Source organism: Trachurus japonicus, chromosome 6, assembly GCF_045865225.1.
Source record: "Trachurus japonicus isolate A0001 chromosome 6, Traja_1.0".
Lineage (NCBI taxonomy): Eukaryota > Metazoa > Chordata > Actinopteri > Carangiformes > Carangidae > Trachurus > Trachurus japonicus.
The window spans coordinates 35,937,901-35,957,119 of NC_140912.1; the positions used below are offsets into that span (position 1 = coordinate 35,937,901).

The 19,219-nt window shown below is 44.7% G+C and overlaps 3 protein-coding genes across 3 annotated transcripts in view; all 3 read left to right on the forward strand.

Annotated features, from left to right (window-relative positions):
- LOC146986586 (NACHT, LRR and PYD domains-containing protein 12-like) overlaps positions 1–12,412 on the forward strand; it is a 29,164-nt gene extending 16,752 nt beyond the window's left edge. The window contains exons 6-9 of the mRNA XM_085780408.1: positions 149–322; positions 1,821–1,972; positions 2,604–2,757; positions 11,962–12,412. Of these exons, the coding sequence (XP_085636534.1) occupies positions 149–322; positions 1,821–1,972; positions 2,604–2,757; positions 11,962–12,142 (661 nt within the window). The 3' untranslated portion in view covers positions 12,143–12,412. The remainder of the gene's footprint in view (positions 1–148; positions 323–1,820; positions 1,973–2,603; positions 2,758–11,961) is intronic.
- Positions 1–19,219, forward strand: part of LOC146986584 (uncharacterized) — a 387,075-nt gene that overhangs the window by 40,925 nt on the left and 326,931 nt on the right. The gene's annotated exons all lie outside the window — the stretch shown is intronic.
- LOC146986587 (protein NLRC3-like) overlaps positions 1–19,219 on the forward strand; it is a 52,306-nt gene that overhangs the window by 16,249 nt on the left and 16,838 nt on the right. The window lies entirely within an intron of this gene.

Genomic DNA, 19,219 nt, shown 5'->3' on the forward strand with positions numbered 1-19,219 from the left:
TTCCTGTCAAACTCAGTCAGAGAAGATGAGCTGAAGCTCAGATGTTCATCACATCATCACGTCCTGTCATCAGATGCATCAACTGTGTTTTTACTGCAGCTTTCATCTGATTTGATTCTGACACATTTTATATTTTCTCTCTTCACAGACTTGTTGGTTGTGGACTCTCAGAGAGTCACTATGAAGTTGTGGCCTCAGCTCTGAAGTCCAACCCCTCCCACCTGACAGAACTGGACCTGAGCTACAACAACCTGAGCGATTCATCAGTGAAGGTTCTGTGTGCTGGACTGGAGAGTCCAAACTGTAGACTGGAGACTCTGAGGTGAGTTCACTGACTGGACCTGTTGGACTTTTGTCTGTGTTCAGTTCAAATGCGTGAAGTTCAGTTTGAAGCAGCGACTGATTGTGACTCCAAGTTACTGCAGCTGGTAGAAGGTGAAGGGTCAGAGGTCACTCAGAGGTCAGTGTGGTGATGATGATGATGATGATGATGATGATGATGATGATGATGATGATGATGGCGATGGTGATGATGATGATGATGATGATGGTGATGGCGATGGTGATGATGATGATGATGATGATGATGATGATGATGATGAGCTGCTCTCAGATGAAGCTGCTAACAGAACAGCTGGATCAGCCACTGTAGCTGAAGCTGAGCAGATGTGATGTAGATCTGAGTTTTCCCTCTTTGCTTGGTTCAGGGTCAAAGGTCAAAGCAGCTTCCCAGTAGGCTTTGCTTCAGGGTCCCGTCCATCCTGTTAGAGTGATGAGGATCATTGTTTCCTGTCAAACTCAGTCAGAGAAGATGAGCTGAAGCTCAGATGTTCATCACATCATCACTGTCATCAGATGCATCAACTGTGTTTTTACTGCAGCTTTCATCTGATTTGATTCTGACACATTTGATATTTTCTCTCTTCACAGACTTGGTGGTTGTCAACTCTCAGAGAGTCACTGTGAAGTTGTGGCCTCAGCTCTGAAGTCCAACCCCTCCCACCTGACAGAACTGGACCTGAGTCACAACGAGCTGAGTGATTCATCAGTGAAGGTTCTGTGTGCTGGACTGGAAAGTCCAAACTGTAGACTGGAGACTCTGAGGTGAGTTCACTGACTGGACCTGTTGGACTTTTGTCTATGTTCAGTTCAAATGTGTGAAGTTCAGTTTGAAGCAGCGACTGATTGTGACTCCATGTTACTGCAGCTGGTAGAATGTGAAGGGTCAGAGGTCACTCAGAGGTCAGGATGATGATGATGATGATGATGATGATGATGATGATGATGATGATGATGATGATGATGATGATGATGAGCTGCTCTCAGATGAAGCTGCTAACAGAACAGCTGGATCAGCCACTATAGCTGAAGCTGAGCAGATGTGATGTAGATCTGAGTTTTCCCTCTTTGCTTGGTTCAGGGTCAAAGGTCAAAGCAGCTTCCCAGTGTGAGAGGTCAGGTTAAAGTCCTGTAGCTCAGAGAACAGTGTTGGTTTGATAATCCCACTGTGGAGACACTGAGGCTCATGAACATCAACACTGGGCTCCACAGGAAGGAAGCTTCAGCTCATGGTCACATGACATTAAAGGAGTTTACTTCCTGTCCACAGTGTCTGTGAAGCAGCCTCTGGTCACATGACTCCACTGTCAGTGAGGGGTCAGAGGTCAGCTTCAGACAGTTGAAAGTTTCTCATGAGCCACTGTGACTGTGTCCACAGCCTCTGGACCTGAAGCTTCTTCAGCTCTGAACAGATGAGGAGGCACTGAACGCTGTCAACAAGGAGCTTTGTCCTCAACTCACTGCTTTTATTCTTTATTCAGATTAGAGAACTGCAGTTTGTCAGAGATCAGCTGTTCTTCTCTGGTCTCAGCTCTGAAGTCCAACCCCTCCCACCTGAGACACCTGGACCTGGGTGGAAACAAGCTGCAGGATTCAGGAGTGATGGATCTGAGTGGTTTTCTGAGTCCAGACTGTAGACTGGAGACTCTGAGGTCGGTTCACTGACTGTTACTGGTGTAGATCTATGGCGCTTTTCCACTACACTTTAACAGCACGGAACAGCACGGCACGGCTCGGTAAAAGTGCTTTTCCACTACAGGTGAGTTCTTCTAGTACCTCCTCAGCAGGGGCGGGGTGATCGCGGGGCAATCGCGGGGCCTCATTGTCCGTCTCTCTTTTTTCGATCCGCACGTCAGCTCCAAACTCACTCGTCTGCACCTTGGTAACAGACCACAGTGTGGTTTTACACACAGCATCTAGTACTAGGGCTAGTGGAAAAGCAAAAAAAGCGGGCCGTGCCACGCCAGTGGAAAAGCGCCATTAGATCTTTGATCCACAACTGAACCTGATTGATCTTCACTCAGAACTTGAATCATTGACTTTGATTGAATGAAGGACGTTTGAAATAGTTGTTGTCTCATGTTTCCAGTTGTTCTTCTCTCACACTGACAATGACTCTTCACTTTCAGCTCATTTCACTCAGTCTGATCAATAATCAATGATCTGATCACTTCAGCTGTGTGTGTGTGTGTGTGTGAGGGGGGGGTCAATACCATCTGATCAATCATCAATCATTTAATGTTCTTCCTTTATTCTTTATTCAGATTGGAGAGCTGCTGGTTGTCAGACATCAGCTCTGAAGTCCAACCCCTCCCACCTGAGATACCTGGACCTGAGCTACAACGAGCTGCAGGATTCAGGAGTGAAGGATCTGAGTGGTTTTCTGGAGAGTCCAGACTGTAGACTGGAGACTCTGAGGTCAGACTCTGTTTTATTTCTGTTCTCAGATGAATGTGATGTGAAAGTTGTGTTGATACTGAGCTGCAGACATGAGGCTGATATTCTACTGATCCACACTGAGGCTGTAGGACAGGGTAGGCAGTAGGGATGTGGAGATTCACCAATTCATATCGGTGGTCCGATACAAACATTTGCGATGCGACTGCACCAGTGGATTCAGGGTGCATCGGATAAAATTCATGGTTGAATTTGCGATGCATCTCTCTAGCCTGTGTACATCGGTAAATTCCATGGTTAAATCGATCGTTTCATTTTCCGAGGCAACCTGAATGCACCACCGCGGAAGCCGTGCGCAGCCTCCTGCCCTTGACAGGCAGCAGCAGCAGCAGCAGCAGCAGCTGTGGTCAGAGCCACCAAGAAAAGGAAACAGTCCGACCTGAAGCACTGGAGCGCGGGGCAATACTCGGCCGTCAGCAGCTGTAACTAGGAGCAGGGCTGTGGTAGTGGCTCTGGTTGTAGTGAGCTGGGAAGCGGTGGTAGCCGCGGATGCTAACCGCTAGTTAGCGGTAGAGGTTAGCATCCAGGACAGCTAGCAGGGCTAGTAGCTCTGATACTCTGCTGCACGGAGCTTCACCTGAGCTCTGTCACTGGCTGGAGAGAAAACACAGACGCTCCACCCAGAAATGTCCCATGCACAACAAAACATCTGTGACTTGTCTCTTTTATGTTGTGTTGTGAAGTACTTTTTAAACTTGTGGTTTAAAGGTGCTATATAAATAAAGTTATTATTATTAAAACATAGCAAAAGACCAAAATGCAGACTTACCACCACACAGGACTAGAAGCCCATAGGTGATGATTAAGCTGGATTTCATTTAAGTCTAGCATTTATTTTTGAGCAAAAACCTCTAGACCAGGGGTAGGCAACTATATTTGTCGAAGGGCCAGAATTTTTCTCAACAGACACCCCGAGGGCCGGACATTCAAATAGGCCTAGATTGAAATTAAATTAACCTTTTTGCTTAATAATTTGGTTGTTTATATTTTATATTTTTATTTCTCTTGTACACATCATTCTTTATTTATACACATCTTTGGTGTTTTGTTTTGTATGATATAAAATTAAAAATCTTGACATAGCCCATCATATCATCATTTACATATCATGCTGCTGGAACTTTACACTGCTGGCTTGTTTCCTGAGACATGCCCTGTGATTTTCAGTTTAAATATGAAAGGAGGCTGACCATCAGGTCTGTTCTCATGATACAAGTCATTGGTCCTGACACGTGTGTTTCTCTTCTATAACACACATTCTACATCTCAGAGGCGACGTCTTTCACGGGCTTCCTTCACCTTTCAAACGAGGCAGAGCTCAGTGGGAAACTTTAGGAGAGACACAGGCCGAAGGCACCGGGACACAACACTGGGGGAGAAGCAGGTCCGTGCACCCGCCATGCAGCTGTGCGCCGCGGACGTGCACGGAAAAACAACCGCGTTGCATCAAATGCGCGCCGCTACAGCTTTTGAGTTGGGAGCGCACATGACGCGCATCTCCATCTGAACGGCCCCCCATGCATGATGCACAGTGCTTAATTTGTAAATCATAAGGTGCCGGAAAGCAAAGTATACATGACAGCTCGGGGATGACTACACGGGCAGAGGTCCCGGAACGTATGCGGCGCACGTCCTATTATTCAAAGACTGGCAAAGACTGGCACGGCGGCCTATCAGTAGACAGTATGCTCAGCTCAGTTGTGCAGCAAAACCTCAATTTTCCATAAGAAGCCAGAGGTAATGAGTCTGCTTCACCTTGAACTGAGCTGCTGTCCAAACACTTATGGTACAGACACACCAACTCCGGCGGCGACGGATCCGGCCACAACGGACCGGCGAGCGCTGCAGCGAGTGGGCAGGACTATGTGACGTTTATGTGACGTAGTGCCGAGCTTGAGTTTCGCTCTGCCGTTTCCAACATGGCGGCCGGGTCACAAACGATCTCATTTTACAGTTAAACAACACACTAAAGTATGTTTCTGAAAACATTTGAGGCGGGAAATGTGTAGTGCAGTAACAGAATCTGGATTTATATTTGATCAACACCGCCTAGTTTGATAGTTTGAACGAAGTTTCTGGAGCCGGCCGCATTGCGTTGGACGGACCTCATTTGCATAAAGTTCAATCTATCGAACTTTATGCAAATTCACATACGGCGACGGGGCCGTCAACTCCTCCTGCTGTATCCATCTGCCCCGCCCGGCCGGAGCTCCTGCTCCACATAGACATGAATGGAATCCGTTGACTGAACGTCGGTTGACGGAGTTGGTGTGTCTGTACCATTATGCATCTCATCCCTGACCTGTCGCTGGACGTCACACACTACTCTCCGCTCACTGCCTCTCCTCTTCTTCTGAATCTCCTATTCTTCTGAATCTCCCTGCTGTAAGCAGCTGATGCCAGGGTCCCCGCCTAGGCTGTTGCTCCGGCCACTGTTTCCCACAGTTTCAAATAAATTACATCCGCCACGAATAAATTTTTCGGCAATATCGTTCCGTTCATTCATCTCCGCATAACGCTCTTTCGCCGTTTTTGGCACGCACACACACACAGCGCGGTGAAAGCGAAACTATATACGGCCCGGTCAGTGCGTCAACTTCAACAGATCTCCGACTCTTTCAAATGACTTTAAATCTTAATAAACAGCATGGATTTATGGGGATTTGTTCTGTAAATTAATATATACATATTATATATTTTTAAAAACATTTTTAAAACATTTTTTTTTATGAGAGGTACCGGATCTGCCCAAATAAGTACTGGAACACAGGGAGGCCAAAATTAAGAGGTGCCGGATCTTGTTCCGGCAGGATCCGGCTCAAATTAACCCCTGATGATGCACACACGAAGCTCACACCTTCGTGTCTGCAACAGGCAGGGAAAACCCTGCAGTCCAGCCGGCTCCCCAACGGCTGCGGCCGGCTGCAAGGCGTTTCCTTAGCCCAGTGCTGGGGCTCACAGGCACACACAAACAATGCGCAGGGACCATAGGCTGGGACACATGTTTCTGTGTCCCAGCGCATTGACTTACAGGCGCCGTAGGCACAGAGACCGAGAAATACAGTACTTAAACTTAGAACTCAGTCGCGGGCCACATTGGAAGGTCCGGCGGGCCACATTCGGCCCGTGGGCCGCCTGTTGCCAACCCCTGCTCTAGACTATACCTTTCAAATATGAGTTGTTTGCCCCATAAAAATTTGCCAAATAGGCTACTGCTACATCCCTCAAATTGATACAGAGAGTAAGGCAGAATAGTGGTATTGAGGTAAGAAACCTGATGTGGGTTAAGAAACTCTCGTATCACAACTGTATCCAACTGGATACATCATATTGAACCAAATCTCTTTGTAATGAAGTCATATCGTTATCAAATAACTTTTGAATCGCATCATATCGTGAACAGGAGTGAATCGTATCACATCATATCGACAGGAGCTTCAGTGTATCATTAATGTATCGTATCGGTGGCAGCGTATCGAGATGCGTATCGAATCGGCCTCAGTGGTGGAGATATACAACCCTAGTAGGCAGGCGCTCACAGACCAAGACCAGGGCTGTGGGGGGTCGGCACCTCAGACAGCTCATCACACAAAAACCTCACAACAAACACATTTATGCACAATGGTTTACACAGATCCAAGTCTTAAACATGTGCAACACCTTTTCCACCTCCATGTGAACTTTCTGTGGGAACTTACTGCACATGTGCAAACAGCCACATACACACCGTACTGACAGAAGAGGCAGAGCAGCTCTGGGCCTTTGCTCTGTAATACTACACATGGCTGAGTGGTTTGTGCAGCTGCTGCCTGGACAGAAGCTAGCTCTGTTTACTGGCTTTTATTAGACCATGAAAATCACCACATTCTGACACATTGAACTTGTAGTAAAGTTATCTGAAAGTCCAAAAGAATCCAACTTTAGATGAAGTGAATAAATCAAAGCCCTGACTGCACCTCACTGGTTTTTAGTCCAGTCTCTGTTTCTCTTCATGTTTCACCTCCACTACAGAAACACATGTGATGTATCAGACAATAACTGATCTATAATCAATAGCTGCTGGCTCCACCTCTTTCCTGAGGCTCTGTGATGTTTATAGTGACACATTCAAAGCCAACATCCCATAATAAGCAGGTATGTTTCAGGTTTTTCTGTCTCTGAGCTTCATTCAACATGTGTTTCTACACGTTAGTTGTCATGGTAACAGAGTTCAGCCTCACATGTGTGTTGTCTTGAGCATGGTCAGTAAATCTCTGATCAATGTGGCTGCACAACATGAGTTTGTCTGGATGGAGCCACAGGTGGAGCTGACAGGTGAAGAGGCGGAGTCACTGCGTCTGTGTTGAAGCAGCAGCAGCTTCTCATGAATATTAATGAGCTGTTTTCTCTCTATGTGACTGTTTAACCTGCTTCCTGTTGCTTCAGCTGTTGCACTTTTTAGGGTCCGGGCAGCGCAGCTGCCAGGACACTATTGTATTCCTAGGAATTCTTCTTCTTCTTTCTTCTTCTTCTTCCAAGGAAGTCATACTTCCCATGGGCGAAAACTCACCAAACTTCACAGAAACATCCAACCCCATGCCAGATTAACTCAACTCCAAGGACATGTGCCCCCCCCCTCCTAGGCTCCTTGACACCAAACTTGCTACAGAGCATCTCCTGACTGTCCTCCACAAAACTTTCTCGGATTTTTGATTAAGCAAAAATTGAGCCTACAGTGCATGAAAACGTTTGACTGTAAACACTACTGTAAACATATACCATCAAATTCTTGCTAAATACATTTTCAATCTTCCTGAAAAAAAATGACAATATTTTGGAGTCATGGTTGATGAAGTTTAGCAAATATCAAAATTTTAATTCAAAAACTGATTTTTGAGAAGATTTTGAATTCTGCTCTCATGGGAACAACTGCAGTCTATGTGAGAGTGGAATTTTTAAACATCATATTTTCTCTTATGAAGCAAAACACGTATCATTAAAAAAAAATCACCAACATTTCCATGCTGTCAAGATGCAATTGATGTATTATCAGATTTTTGTTTAGATAACTGAATTTCTGACATTTTGACCATTTCATCACAACAGCTGCCCGGGCACTGGCTCACCTGAGTGGATAAATGAAGCTACACAGCAGGTCTTACTACCAGCTAATTAGCTCAGCAAGTTAGGACCTGGTTCTTGGTGTCAGAGATTGTGAGTTCGAGACCCAGCAAGGGTGATGATGATGATAATGATGACAGATCAAAATGTCAGATGTCCTCAAGCTGTCTTGCTGTCTAGATGCAATTTATGTATTAACAGATTTTTGTTTAGATAACAGAATTTCTGACATTTTGACCATTTTTGAAATCTGCCTTTACAACAGCTTCCCGGACACTGACTCCCTGAGTCTATTTGAGAGGACACACACCATGTCTCACTTCCAGATAATTAGCTCACTGAGTTAAAGCAGAAGTAAGTGGTCCGGTCGTTTTCGCTAATGCTGCGTTCCAGGCAGGCTTTTGAAATCGTAAATTACAGCTTCAAGTCACAACTTACGACTTTGTAGCGTTTCAGGCAACCCACTCGTGTTTTTCCGACCTGTTTTACCGGTGAAAGTCACTATAACGGCCACTCGTAACTTCCGACCGGTGAACTCGTACCAGATCGAACTGGTACCACTTCACGGTCGGAAAAATACGAGTTTCCTTGAACGCACCATAACAGTCCTCGTCGCTACGTCACCACATTCACGGCGTTCCTTGGCTGCACACACAGCCCTGCATGCCGTTCTCTCTCCTCATTGGATAAAAACTGTAGGATACGATAAATGTTTTCTCTTCGGCTCAGAGCAGAGCAGAGGGACTGACAGACCCGTGTTTCAGTCCAAACACTCTATGTAAGTGATTGCTGTCGGAAGATATAACTATTTAAGACTTATATTAACACAAATATATCACTTACTTCTGCTTTAAGCACTGGTTTGTCGTGCGAGGGGATGTGGGTTCAAGACCCAGCAAGGGTGATGATGATAATGACACATCAAAATGCCAGAATCCTCATGGTGACATCACAGCAAGCCTCTAAATCAAAAAAACAAATAGCTTGGACCGGACCATGGGCGAAAGCTCACTAAATTTTGCACAAAGGTCCAGTGTCATCTTCTTCTTTGTACTTCCAAGGAAATCATACTTCCCATGGGTGAAAACTCACCAAACCTTACAGAAATGTCCAACCCCATGCCAGATCCCATGTATTATCAGATTTTTGTTTAGATAACTGAATTTCTGACATTTTGACCAAATCAGAATTGCCTAAATTTGCCCAAAAGTAGCCCGGACCCGACCCATCGCTGCGCAGCAGCTATAATCTAAACTTGTTCTTTCTGGAGCTTCTTCAGCTCTGAACAGATGATGAGACACTTTTATTCTTTATTCAGATTGACGGGCTGCAGTTTGTCAAAAATCAGCTGTTCTTCTCTGGTCTCAGCTCTGAAGTCCAACCCCTCCCACCTGAGAGAACTGAACCTGACTGGAAACTACCTTCAGGATTCAGGAGTGAAGCATCTGAGTGGTTTTCTGGAGAGTCCAGACTGTAGACTGGAGACTCTGAGGTCAGTTCACTGACTGTTACTGTTGTAGATCTTAGATCTTTGATCCACAACTGAACCTGATTGATCTTCACTCAGAACTTGAATCACTGACTTTGATGTCATGAATGAAGAACGTTTGAAATAGTTCCCCAATAGCATTGACTTTTGGGCCACATGTGGCATTTAGCTGGCACCTCTGGTTGAAATGTGGTATGGCAAAATGTATGAGGACCAAATCATACCCACATACGCATTGCCATATATTCAAATTTGGAGGGAATTATTCTTCTGGTACACTTATTTAACTGAGGCACTTGGCCCAGATAATAGAATATTCTTCTGGGCCGCATGTGGTATGTGACTGGTAAAATTGGAGGGAATATCTCTTCTGGGGCAGTTCTGTAATAGAAGCACCTGGCCCTATGTAACTGACAAAATGGCAAAACACATGAGGTCCACATCATAACCACGTTGGTTTTGCCATACCTTCAAAATTGGAGGGAATTTTTCTTCTGGCACAGTTCTGAAATAAGGCACTCTCCCAGATGATAGATGTTAGCTTTTGGGCTACAGTTGGCATGCAACTGGCACAAGTGGCCATGGGTGGAGTTTATTCTGCGACACCCTCCGGACATTTTCATTTTCTCTCACTCAGTTTCTGGACTGGCTGCTGCTTTGGGTAAGTGAATTTTAAACCTTTTACATTTTTGTTGAACTACTGATAATTAATGGCACACACTAGACCTACATCTTTAGAGGAGAAAGCTACAAGTTAGCCGAACAGAACTCGGTTTTAATTTAATAAAGCGTGTGTTTGAAGCCCATGGTGGAAAGAGACAGGCTATGACTGTGTTAGCAGCTTTAGCAGCTTTGCTAACCCTACTGCTCCTGGGATGAAAAAGCTTGATTTAAGTTACTCCAGTGTCTGATTTATTTTATTTTGATTCACCGGAACTTCACACAATGTTTTTTATAAACGCGTTAACGCAAAAATGATTTTAACGGCACTATTTTTTTTTTTAATTTTAAATTTAAATTTTTTTTTTTTTTTTTTTTTTTTTAAATAACACGAAAAAAGAAAACGCACGATTAAGTTAACGCTGTGACATTGGAACCTCAGCCGTTGCCGTCTTGTAATGTTACAGAAAAGCTGCATGTTGACTACACTAGAGAACTTGTTCTTCTTATCACCAAACAAGGCTGCTCTCTCTCTCTGACAGCTGATTTTTAAATACCATGAATGGAAAGCATAAGAAACATCCAGATGTTTCTTTTGTTTCTTATCCATTCATATTGCTGTGATTTCAAGCAAAAAAGAAAACGATGCGATTAATCACGATTAACTTAGGAAATTTTGAGATTAATCGCAATTTAAAATTTTAATTGTTTGACAGCCTTAACACTACTCTTTCAAAATGTCCTGTGTTCTCAAGAACACATGAAGAGAGACAAAAAATACAAGCTGAAACTGACAGTTAAGACAGACAGTTTTGATGCACAAATTAAACTTTCATCATTTCTAATATTTCTACACTGTTCTTGTATTTTTGTACAGTATTACTGTAACCTATTTGATCAGTTTTTTTCTGATTCTGTTTTTATAAGAATGTAATTTCTACATGTTCTGTACAGTTCATTGAAGGCAATTTTGAAGTATGAAAAAATACAATTTTAAAGGGAAACTTGTGTGTTTCTTAATTTCTTATATTGATTTTGTGTGATTTAAGTGATCTATATAGGTAGGCCTATCGAACAACTTAATCAGTACTGCTATTGCACTAAAAATTATCATTTTTTAATTTTGGTGCCAGAATTGACCTGTCATTCTCTTCATAATGTGGGGCAGATGGAAGGTGTGTTATAGATCTGATGAAAAAAAAGTACCAGTTTTATTCTGTCAACCACATGTGGGCCACAATGATTCAACAGAACTGAGCCACACGTATTCTGTATGTGACCCATGAGCCATATAATTATTTGAATTTAGTTTACTCCTGGTAGAAGTCTGGTTTTGTTATGGTTCAGTTTGGGCTTATATACCTTAGGGCCAGATGTGGCCCATCATTCACTTCCAAAAGTGGGCCAGATGAAAGGTTTGGTGTATATTAGTTTAGGTTCTGGGTAAAATCTGGATTTTGGTCTGTCAGCCACATGGGGGCCACATAAGAGCCAGTAGGCTTTACCTGAACACAGCCATACAGGCAGGCCCTATGAAGCCCAGCTATAAGCCATATGTAGTTGGTACAGTTCTGGTAGAGGTCTGGTTATGTTATGGTTAAGCATAGCTTTCATATACTTGGGCCAGATATGGGCCGTCATTCACTTCCGTAAGTGGGCCAGATCTTTGCTGTTTATTTGGGCCACATCCAAGCCAAAGGAACTTTGCTATTAGGGTTGTTGTCTCATGTTTCCAGTTGTTCTTCTCTCACACTGACATGACTCTTCACTTTCAGCTCATTTCACTCAGTCTGATCAATAATCAATGATCTGATCACTGCAGCTGTGTTTGTGTGTGTGTGTGTGTGTGTGTGTGTGTGTGTGTGTGTGTGTGTGTGTGATCTTCATTTCATCTTCTTCTTTTATTCTTTATTCAGATTGAGTTACTGCAGGTTGTCAGAGATCAGCTGTTCTTCTCTGGTCTCAGCTCTGAAGTCCAACCCCTCCCACCTGAGAGAACTGGAGCTGAGAAACAACCACCTGAGCTCTTCATCTCTGCAGCAGCTTCGTGATCTTGTGAAGAGTCCAGACTTTCGACTGGAGACTCTGAAGTGTTAGTCTGATCTGTAGCTGTTTCCACAGCTGATGAGACTGTGGGAGTGAAATAAAGTGTAAAGTGCAGCAGGTGAACCTGTCAGGATGTGACATCACACATGACATCATCTATGACATCATAGACTCAGAAAACGCTGCAGCAGCTTCAATGTGTCAATCATCAGTGATCCAGTCACAGGTAAAGGTGTTGAGTCAAACAGGAACAATGAGCTTCACCTGTCACTCAAGTACAGGAAGTACTTTTACTCCAGTGACTACTAACTAAATACTTTTACTGTGATACTGTCATTATAGAAACTTTTACTCCTCCTATATTATAGTATTCACTGTGATACCTTGTAAGAAGTACTTTTACTCTGATGCTGTAACTACTCTAGGCTGGATTGCACCAACAAGGTTTAATTTAATCTAAGATTAGCTCTAATCAGAGATTAGTAAAACTCAGTTTAAAATGAGTTAATCCATGTTTAAAATTAAGCAGAGCTCTGTTGCACCATTTAAAATTAATCTCAGTTTAGTAAAACTCAGTTTAACTGAATTTAAACTGATTTAAATCAGTAGGGACAAGTGTGTATAAAGGAAACTAATTAAATATGCGAAATGGAGTTTTGTTCGTTGCAGTTTGTAAACAAAACATTCAAGCTGGGCGGGCTCAACTGTGTAGACTAGCCTCCTGCCACTGACAGCAGCAGTCAAGACCGCAGAGGAAACGAAATACAGTCTGGGCCGATACCCGCCATCACCAACACGGAGTCTCTGGTTTTGTTTTGTTTTTTAAACAGGAGAGCCGAGCTGGGAAGATGGTGTTAGCGGTGGATGCTAACCACTACCACTAGCCGGATTTAGCATCGAGCTAGCTCCCCACAACGGTCCTCATACTTGTTACCAGTCAAGGCTTTAGTTGTCAGTGACGGTCAGGAATCGGTCTGCAGCTCCAGCGCTTCACTCAGACTGTACTTCTTTCTTTTGTCCTCCTGACTGCTGCTGAGAGAGAGAGAGACGTGCTAGCACTCGTTAGCATCAGAGACAGCTAGTGCAGCTAGCAGCCCTGAGCCTTCTACTCGGCTGCAGTAGCTTCACCTGAGCTCTGTCAGAGAAAACACTGTCTCTCTCCGCCCAGAAACATCTCTGTGCGCAACAAAACAAAGCAAAAGAGAGAAAATTGAGAGACAGAGCTGCTTGTCTCTCAATTTTCCTCAAGGAACTTCATAATTTTGCTCACTCCAGCTCAAAAATGCAGCCATTGAAAAAATTAAACCTCCTCCACTGTCAGTTTAAAATTAACCCTAGATCACAGTTTAAACTGGAGTTTAAAGTTCTGGTGCAACAGGATTAAAATTAAACTTAGTTTAGAGTAAAAATTAAACTGAGGTTTAAAGGGAGGTTTAAATCTAATCTGTCTTAATTTTGAACTAGGTTTAAAGTTTAGTGCAACAGAATTTAAATTTAAACCATGATTTAATCTGGTTTTAAAGTTAAACCTTGTTGGTGCAATCCAGCCTTATTGTTCTACTGTAAGTACATGAGTTATTTTTACTGTGTTACTGTTAGTACAGGGAGTACTTTTACTTTAGTACTGTAAATAAAGGATACCTGATGAAGTACAATTACTCTGTTTCTGAAAATACTTTACTCTGGTACTGTAGGAAGGAGGAGGAACTGGAGGAGGAGGAGGTGGGAGGAGGAAGAGGAGGTGGAGGAGGAAGAGAAGGACAAAGATGAGGAGGAGGGAGAAGAGGAGGGAGGAGGTGGAGGAGGAGAAGGAGGAGGAGAAAGAGGAGGGAGGAGGTGGAGGAGGAGAAGAGGAGGAGGTGGATGAAGAGGAGGAGGAGGGAGGAGGAAACGGAGGAGGGAGGAGGTGGAGAAGGAGTAGGAAGAGGAGGAGGAGGTAGAAAAGGAGGGAGGAGGTAGAGGAGGAGGGGGAGAAGGAGGAGGAGGAAGCGGAGGAGGAGGGAGAAAAGGAGGGAGGAGGAGGAGGAAGAGGAGAAAGAGGAGGGCGAGGAAGAGGGAGAAGAGGAGGGAGGAGGGGGAGAAGGAGGAGGAGAAAGAGGAGGGAGAAGAGGAGGGAGGAGGTGGAGGAGTAGGAGGAGGAGAAAAGGAGGGAGGAGGTAGAGGATGAGGGGGAGAAGGAGGAGGAGGAAGCGGAGAAAGATGAGGGAGGAGGGCGAGGAGTAGGAGGATGAGGAGAAAGAGGAAGCGGAGGAGGAGGGAGAAAAGGAGGGAGGAGGGGGAGAAGGAGGAGGAGGAAGCGGAGGAGGAGGGGGAGAAGGAGGAGGAGGAAGAGGAGGGGGAAGAGGAGGGGGAGAAGGAGGAGGAGGAAAAGGAGAAAGAGGAGGAGGAGGGAGAAGCGGAGGGAGGAGGTGGAGGAAGGGGAGAAAGAGGAGGGAGAAGAGGAGGGAGGAGGTGGAGGAGGAGGAAGAGGAGAAAGAGGAGGGCGAGGAGGAGGGAGAAGAGGAGGAGGAAGAGGAGGGAGAAGACGAGGGAGGAGGTGGAGGAAGACGAGGGAGGAGGGCGAGGAGGAAGAGGAGAAAGAGGAGGGAGAAGGGAGAGGGAGAAGGAGGAGGAGGAAGAGGAGAAAAAGGAGGGAGAAGAGGACGGTGGAGGTGGAGGAGGAGGAGGGAGAAGATGAGGGAGGAGGAGGAAGTGGAGGAGGGAGGAGTAGGAGGAGGAGGGAGAAGATGAGGGAGGAGGAGGAAGTGGAGGAGGGAGGAGGTGTAGGAGGAGGAGGAGGAGGAGGGAGGAGGAGAAAGATGAGGAGGAGAAGGAGGATGAAGAGGGGGAGGAGGAAGAAAAAGAGGAGGAAGTGGAGGATGAGGAGGAAGAGGAGGAGGTGGAGGAGGAGGAGTAAGAGGAGGAGCAGGAGCAGGAGGAGGAAGAAGAGGAGGAGGAGGAAAAGGAGGAAGAGGAGGAGGAGAAGGAGGAAGTGGAGCAGGAGGAGGAGGAGGAGGAAGAGGAGGAAAAGGAGGAAGAGGAGGAGCAGGAGGAGCAGGAGGAGGAGGAGGAGGAGGAGCTGCAGTGAAGGAGGAAACCCAGGTCCAGGTGGAGGTAGAAATAAATGTCGTCACTCTGGTGAAAAACTCTCTCCGGTCCTCACAACGTAGTAAGAACAAGAACACACACACACACACACACACACACACACACACATGGAGCCTCGGTCTGATCCGACGTCAGGAGACGAGCAGCGTCAGATCACCTGACTCACCTGAACGTGACGTGAGTCGTCCTCACCGTCACCAACGTGCACTGAAACAGACGGAGGAGAAGATCCACTTCACTGGAGTCTGAGAAAAACCGGTTTCCTTGAACGCAGCCTGAAGAGTCACGAGTTATTAAACCAGGAGACAAACTCATTCACAAAACCTGACGAAGCTTCAGACATGTGAACACAGCGACACCTGGTGGTCGATCAGAGTTACAGCAGCTTTTTACACATCACTGACTTCACTGTGTCAATCTGGTCTCAGAGTTATTAGATCTAGATAATTAATGTTTAATGGTTATTAGTGTCGTTTACATGTGACGCTGTTAATGAGTTACAAACGATGGGACGTGATTGGACAATAAAACATCATCAAAACACAACTTCACTACAGTAAAGGAAGGAGAGAGGAGAGAGAGGAAGAGAGGGAGGAGAGAGAGAGGAGGGGGGAGAAAGAGAGCGTAGAGAGAGGGGAGAAAAGGAGAGACAGAGGGATGGAGGCAGAGAGAAAGAAGGAGAGGATAGAGAGAGAGAAGAGAGAGGAAGAGGGGGGAGGAGAGAGAGAAGGGGGGAAAGAGAGAGAGGGGGAGACAGGGAGAGACTTAGAGGGAGGGAGGAAGATAGAGGGGGAGAGAGAAGAGAGGGGGAGGGAGGAAGGGCAGAGAGAAAGAGGGAGAGGAGAGAGAGAGGGGGAGGCAAGGGAAGAGAGGGAGAGAGAAGAGGGAGGGAGGGGGAGAGACTTAGGGAGGGGGCAGAGAGAAAGAGGGAGAGGATAGAGGAAGTGGGGGAGGAGAGGGAGAGAAGGGGGAGAAAGAGAGCGTAGAGAGAGGGGGAGACAGGGAGAGACTTAGAGGGAGGGAGGAAGAGAAAGAGACAGGAGAGAGAGAGGAGGAGGGAAGGGGAGAGAGAGAGAGAAGGGGGGAGGGAGGAAGAGAGAGGGGGAGGAGAGAAGAGAGACCTTTGACCTTTAACTTTCCCTTTAATTCATCAAACACTTCACTTCCATAAAAGCAGAAGCATCAAACCAGCCACATACAGATCAACAGCAGCAACATGAACATCCTCCTCCTCCTCCTTCCTCCTCCTCCTCCTCCTCCTCCTCCTCCTCTGAACACATCAGATCCACTGTAGCAAGTAGCCGTCCTGAACCAATCAGAGAGAGGGATGAAAATAATGCTGATAATGTGATTGGCCACCAGTGACACGCCCACTTGTTACACATGATAATTTATTATTTCTAATCCCAGAGTCAGAGATGAACACAGCACAATCAGCTTCTGTTCCCCACAGAAAAACACCTGTAAGATGTGTGTGTGTGTGTGTGTGTGTGTGTGTGTGTGTGTGTGTGTGTGTGTGTGTGTGTGTGTGTGTGTGTGTGTGTGTGTGTGTGTGTGTGTGTGTGTGTGTGTGTTCTTGTATTTACTACGTTGTGAGGACCGTTGAGAGTTTTTAACCAACAGAGTGAGGACGTTTTCATGAAGTGAGGACATTTTGGCCGGTCCTCACTTTTTCCAAGAGCTGTTTGAGGGTTAAGACTTTAAGTTATAATTAGGTTTATATTAGGTTAAGAGTAATGGTTAAGGTTAGGGTAAGGAGCTAGGGAACACATTATGTCAATGAGTGCATTTCTAAAAGGAGTTCATCATGATTCTCCTTGTATCCTCCTGGTTTCTGTGTGGACTTACATTTAGTTGTGGTTGTGTTTTCCATATATGGTCGTGTTGCCAGACCGGGGCGAGTTAAGTTACAACACTGAGACACAAATTAGTTGATGACAACATGTGTGATGAATAAGACAGAGAACAGACTGAGCTGTAACTTGTAGTGGAGTGTCTTTAAATCTCTCAGCAGCTCTTCTACCACAGCTGGATCTCAGCTCACTGTTTATTCATGGTGTCAGAATTCACCTGTCCATACAGGTGTAATACCAGGAGTTACCCAGCAGGTGGCACCACTCTACTGTAGAAAGTCACTTCCTCATTATAATTTATTGTTCAATTTTGTTTAAAGTCCATGAGATGAACTTTAAACTGAACAATAAATGATTGTAACTGCAGAGCAGAGGGAGGAGGTAAAGGTGTTCAGACGCCATTTTAGAGTGAACGGAGCAGAAGGAGAGAAACTGAAGTCTGAGACGAGTGAGTGTCAACACAACATTATTATTATTATTATTATTATTGTTGTTGTTGTTGTTGTGTCAGAGTGTGAGAGTCAGTGTGTCTGTGTGGACTGTGGAGGGAAGAAGAGTCAGACGTAGTCCGTACATACGTCAGCACATTGTCTCAGATTCACCTCCACACAACTTCTTCAAACTCAGAACAAACATCAAAGGTCAAAGGTCACGGTGACTGGATAAACATGGATTTAATGTCAAAGTCATAGATATATACACGCATTCAGGCTTGTCAGGCGCGTCAACACGGCCGCCATCTTGGTCAGGGATTTCTGACCATACACATAATAAGTCTGACAAGTAGCCAGACCCGGTCAGACCCTTGTAGAACAAATTACAGTGTATGTATGCATGTGTGTGTGTGTCTGAGTATGTAAGTGTAGGTATGTTAAATATGAAAAAATATATATAAAAAAAATAACAATCTATGTTGTATCATGAATATGTGTCTGACATTTATAATAAACCAAACTGCTTGAAATTGGTTGAATATTCAGTGAGTTATGGTGATTTTAATGGTTGATAGACCTCTGCCTCTGTAGACTAATGCAGTAAGTAGACACGGCTTCCCCCTGCCCAAGATGGCGGATGTTGCAGCATCGTTCCAATGGACAGCAGCGTCAGAGGTGGCGTCTACGTGTTTATATCTATGGTCAAAGTACAATGAGTGGTGGAGGTCAACAACTCTATCAGTTTAAAGTCCATGACATGAACTTTAAACTGAACAATAAATGATTGTAACTGCAGAGCAGAGGGAGGAGGTGAAGGTGTTCAGACGCCATTTTAGAGTGAACGGAGCAGAAGGAGAGAATCTGAAGTCTGAGACGAGTGAGTGTCATAACAACATTATTATTATTATTGCTATTGTTTTTGTTGTTATTGTTGTGTCACAGTGTGAGAGTCAGTTTGTCTGTGTGGACTGTGGAGGGAAGAAGAGTCAGACTTAGTCCGTACGTACGTCATATAAAAAATATCAATCTATGTTGTATCATAAATTTATGTCCCACATTTATAATAAACCAAACAGCTTGAAAATTGGTTGAATATTCAGTGAGTGATGGTGATTTTAATGGTAGATACCTCTGCCTCTGTAGACTAATGCAGTAAGTAGACACAGCTTCCCCCTCAACGTCAAGGTCACGTTTATTAATAGAGCACCGTATAGACAACCTAGGTTGACCAAGGTGCTTTACATAAAATAAATAACAATAAAATACAATACCCAGGGGGCAAAATCCCAGTTTTTTGAAAAACGGACACGGAGCGTTGTAAAAGGTTTGACACCAGAAATGATATCTAGGAACTTCAAGGATTAAAACCTGGGTGGACAACCCAGTCAACTAGCTGCTGGAAAGCTACAGGGGGCCAAAACCCCTTTCTGGGGTCATTTTGCTGGCGAAATGATGTAAATGCAAATATTTAGGTACTACAATGGCATAAATAGTCATACAACTATAAAATTTGGCAGAGAGTATCTTGACACATAGGGGGAGGCATGAAAAAAACATTCTGGGGTTTGTTGCAACTCAATTTTAAGATATCACCCTCAACATCCCAAAAAAGACCAAAAAAAGTACTGTTCGCCTGACAAATTCTCATGAAAATTATTATTTTTCAGCACTTTATGGAGAATATCTATGCTTAGCATGTATATAGAAAAATTCCTTAATTCATAAGCTTCCATTTGAGTCCAAGATAGCCTTTC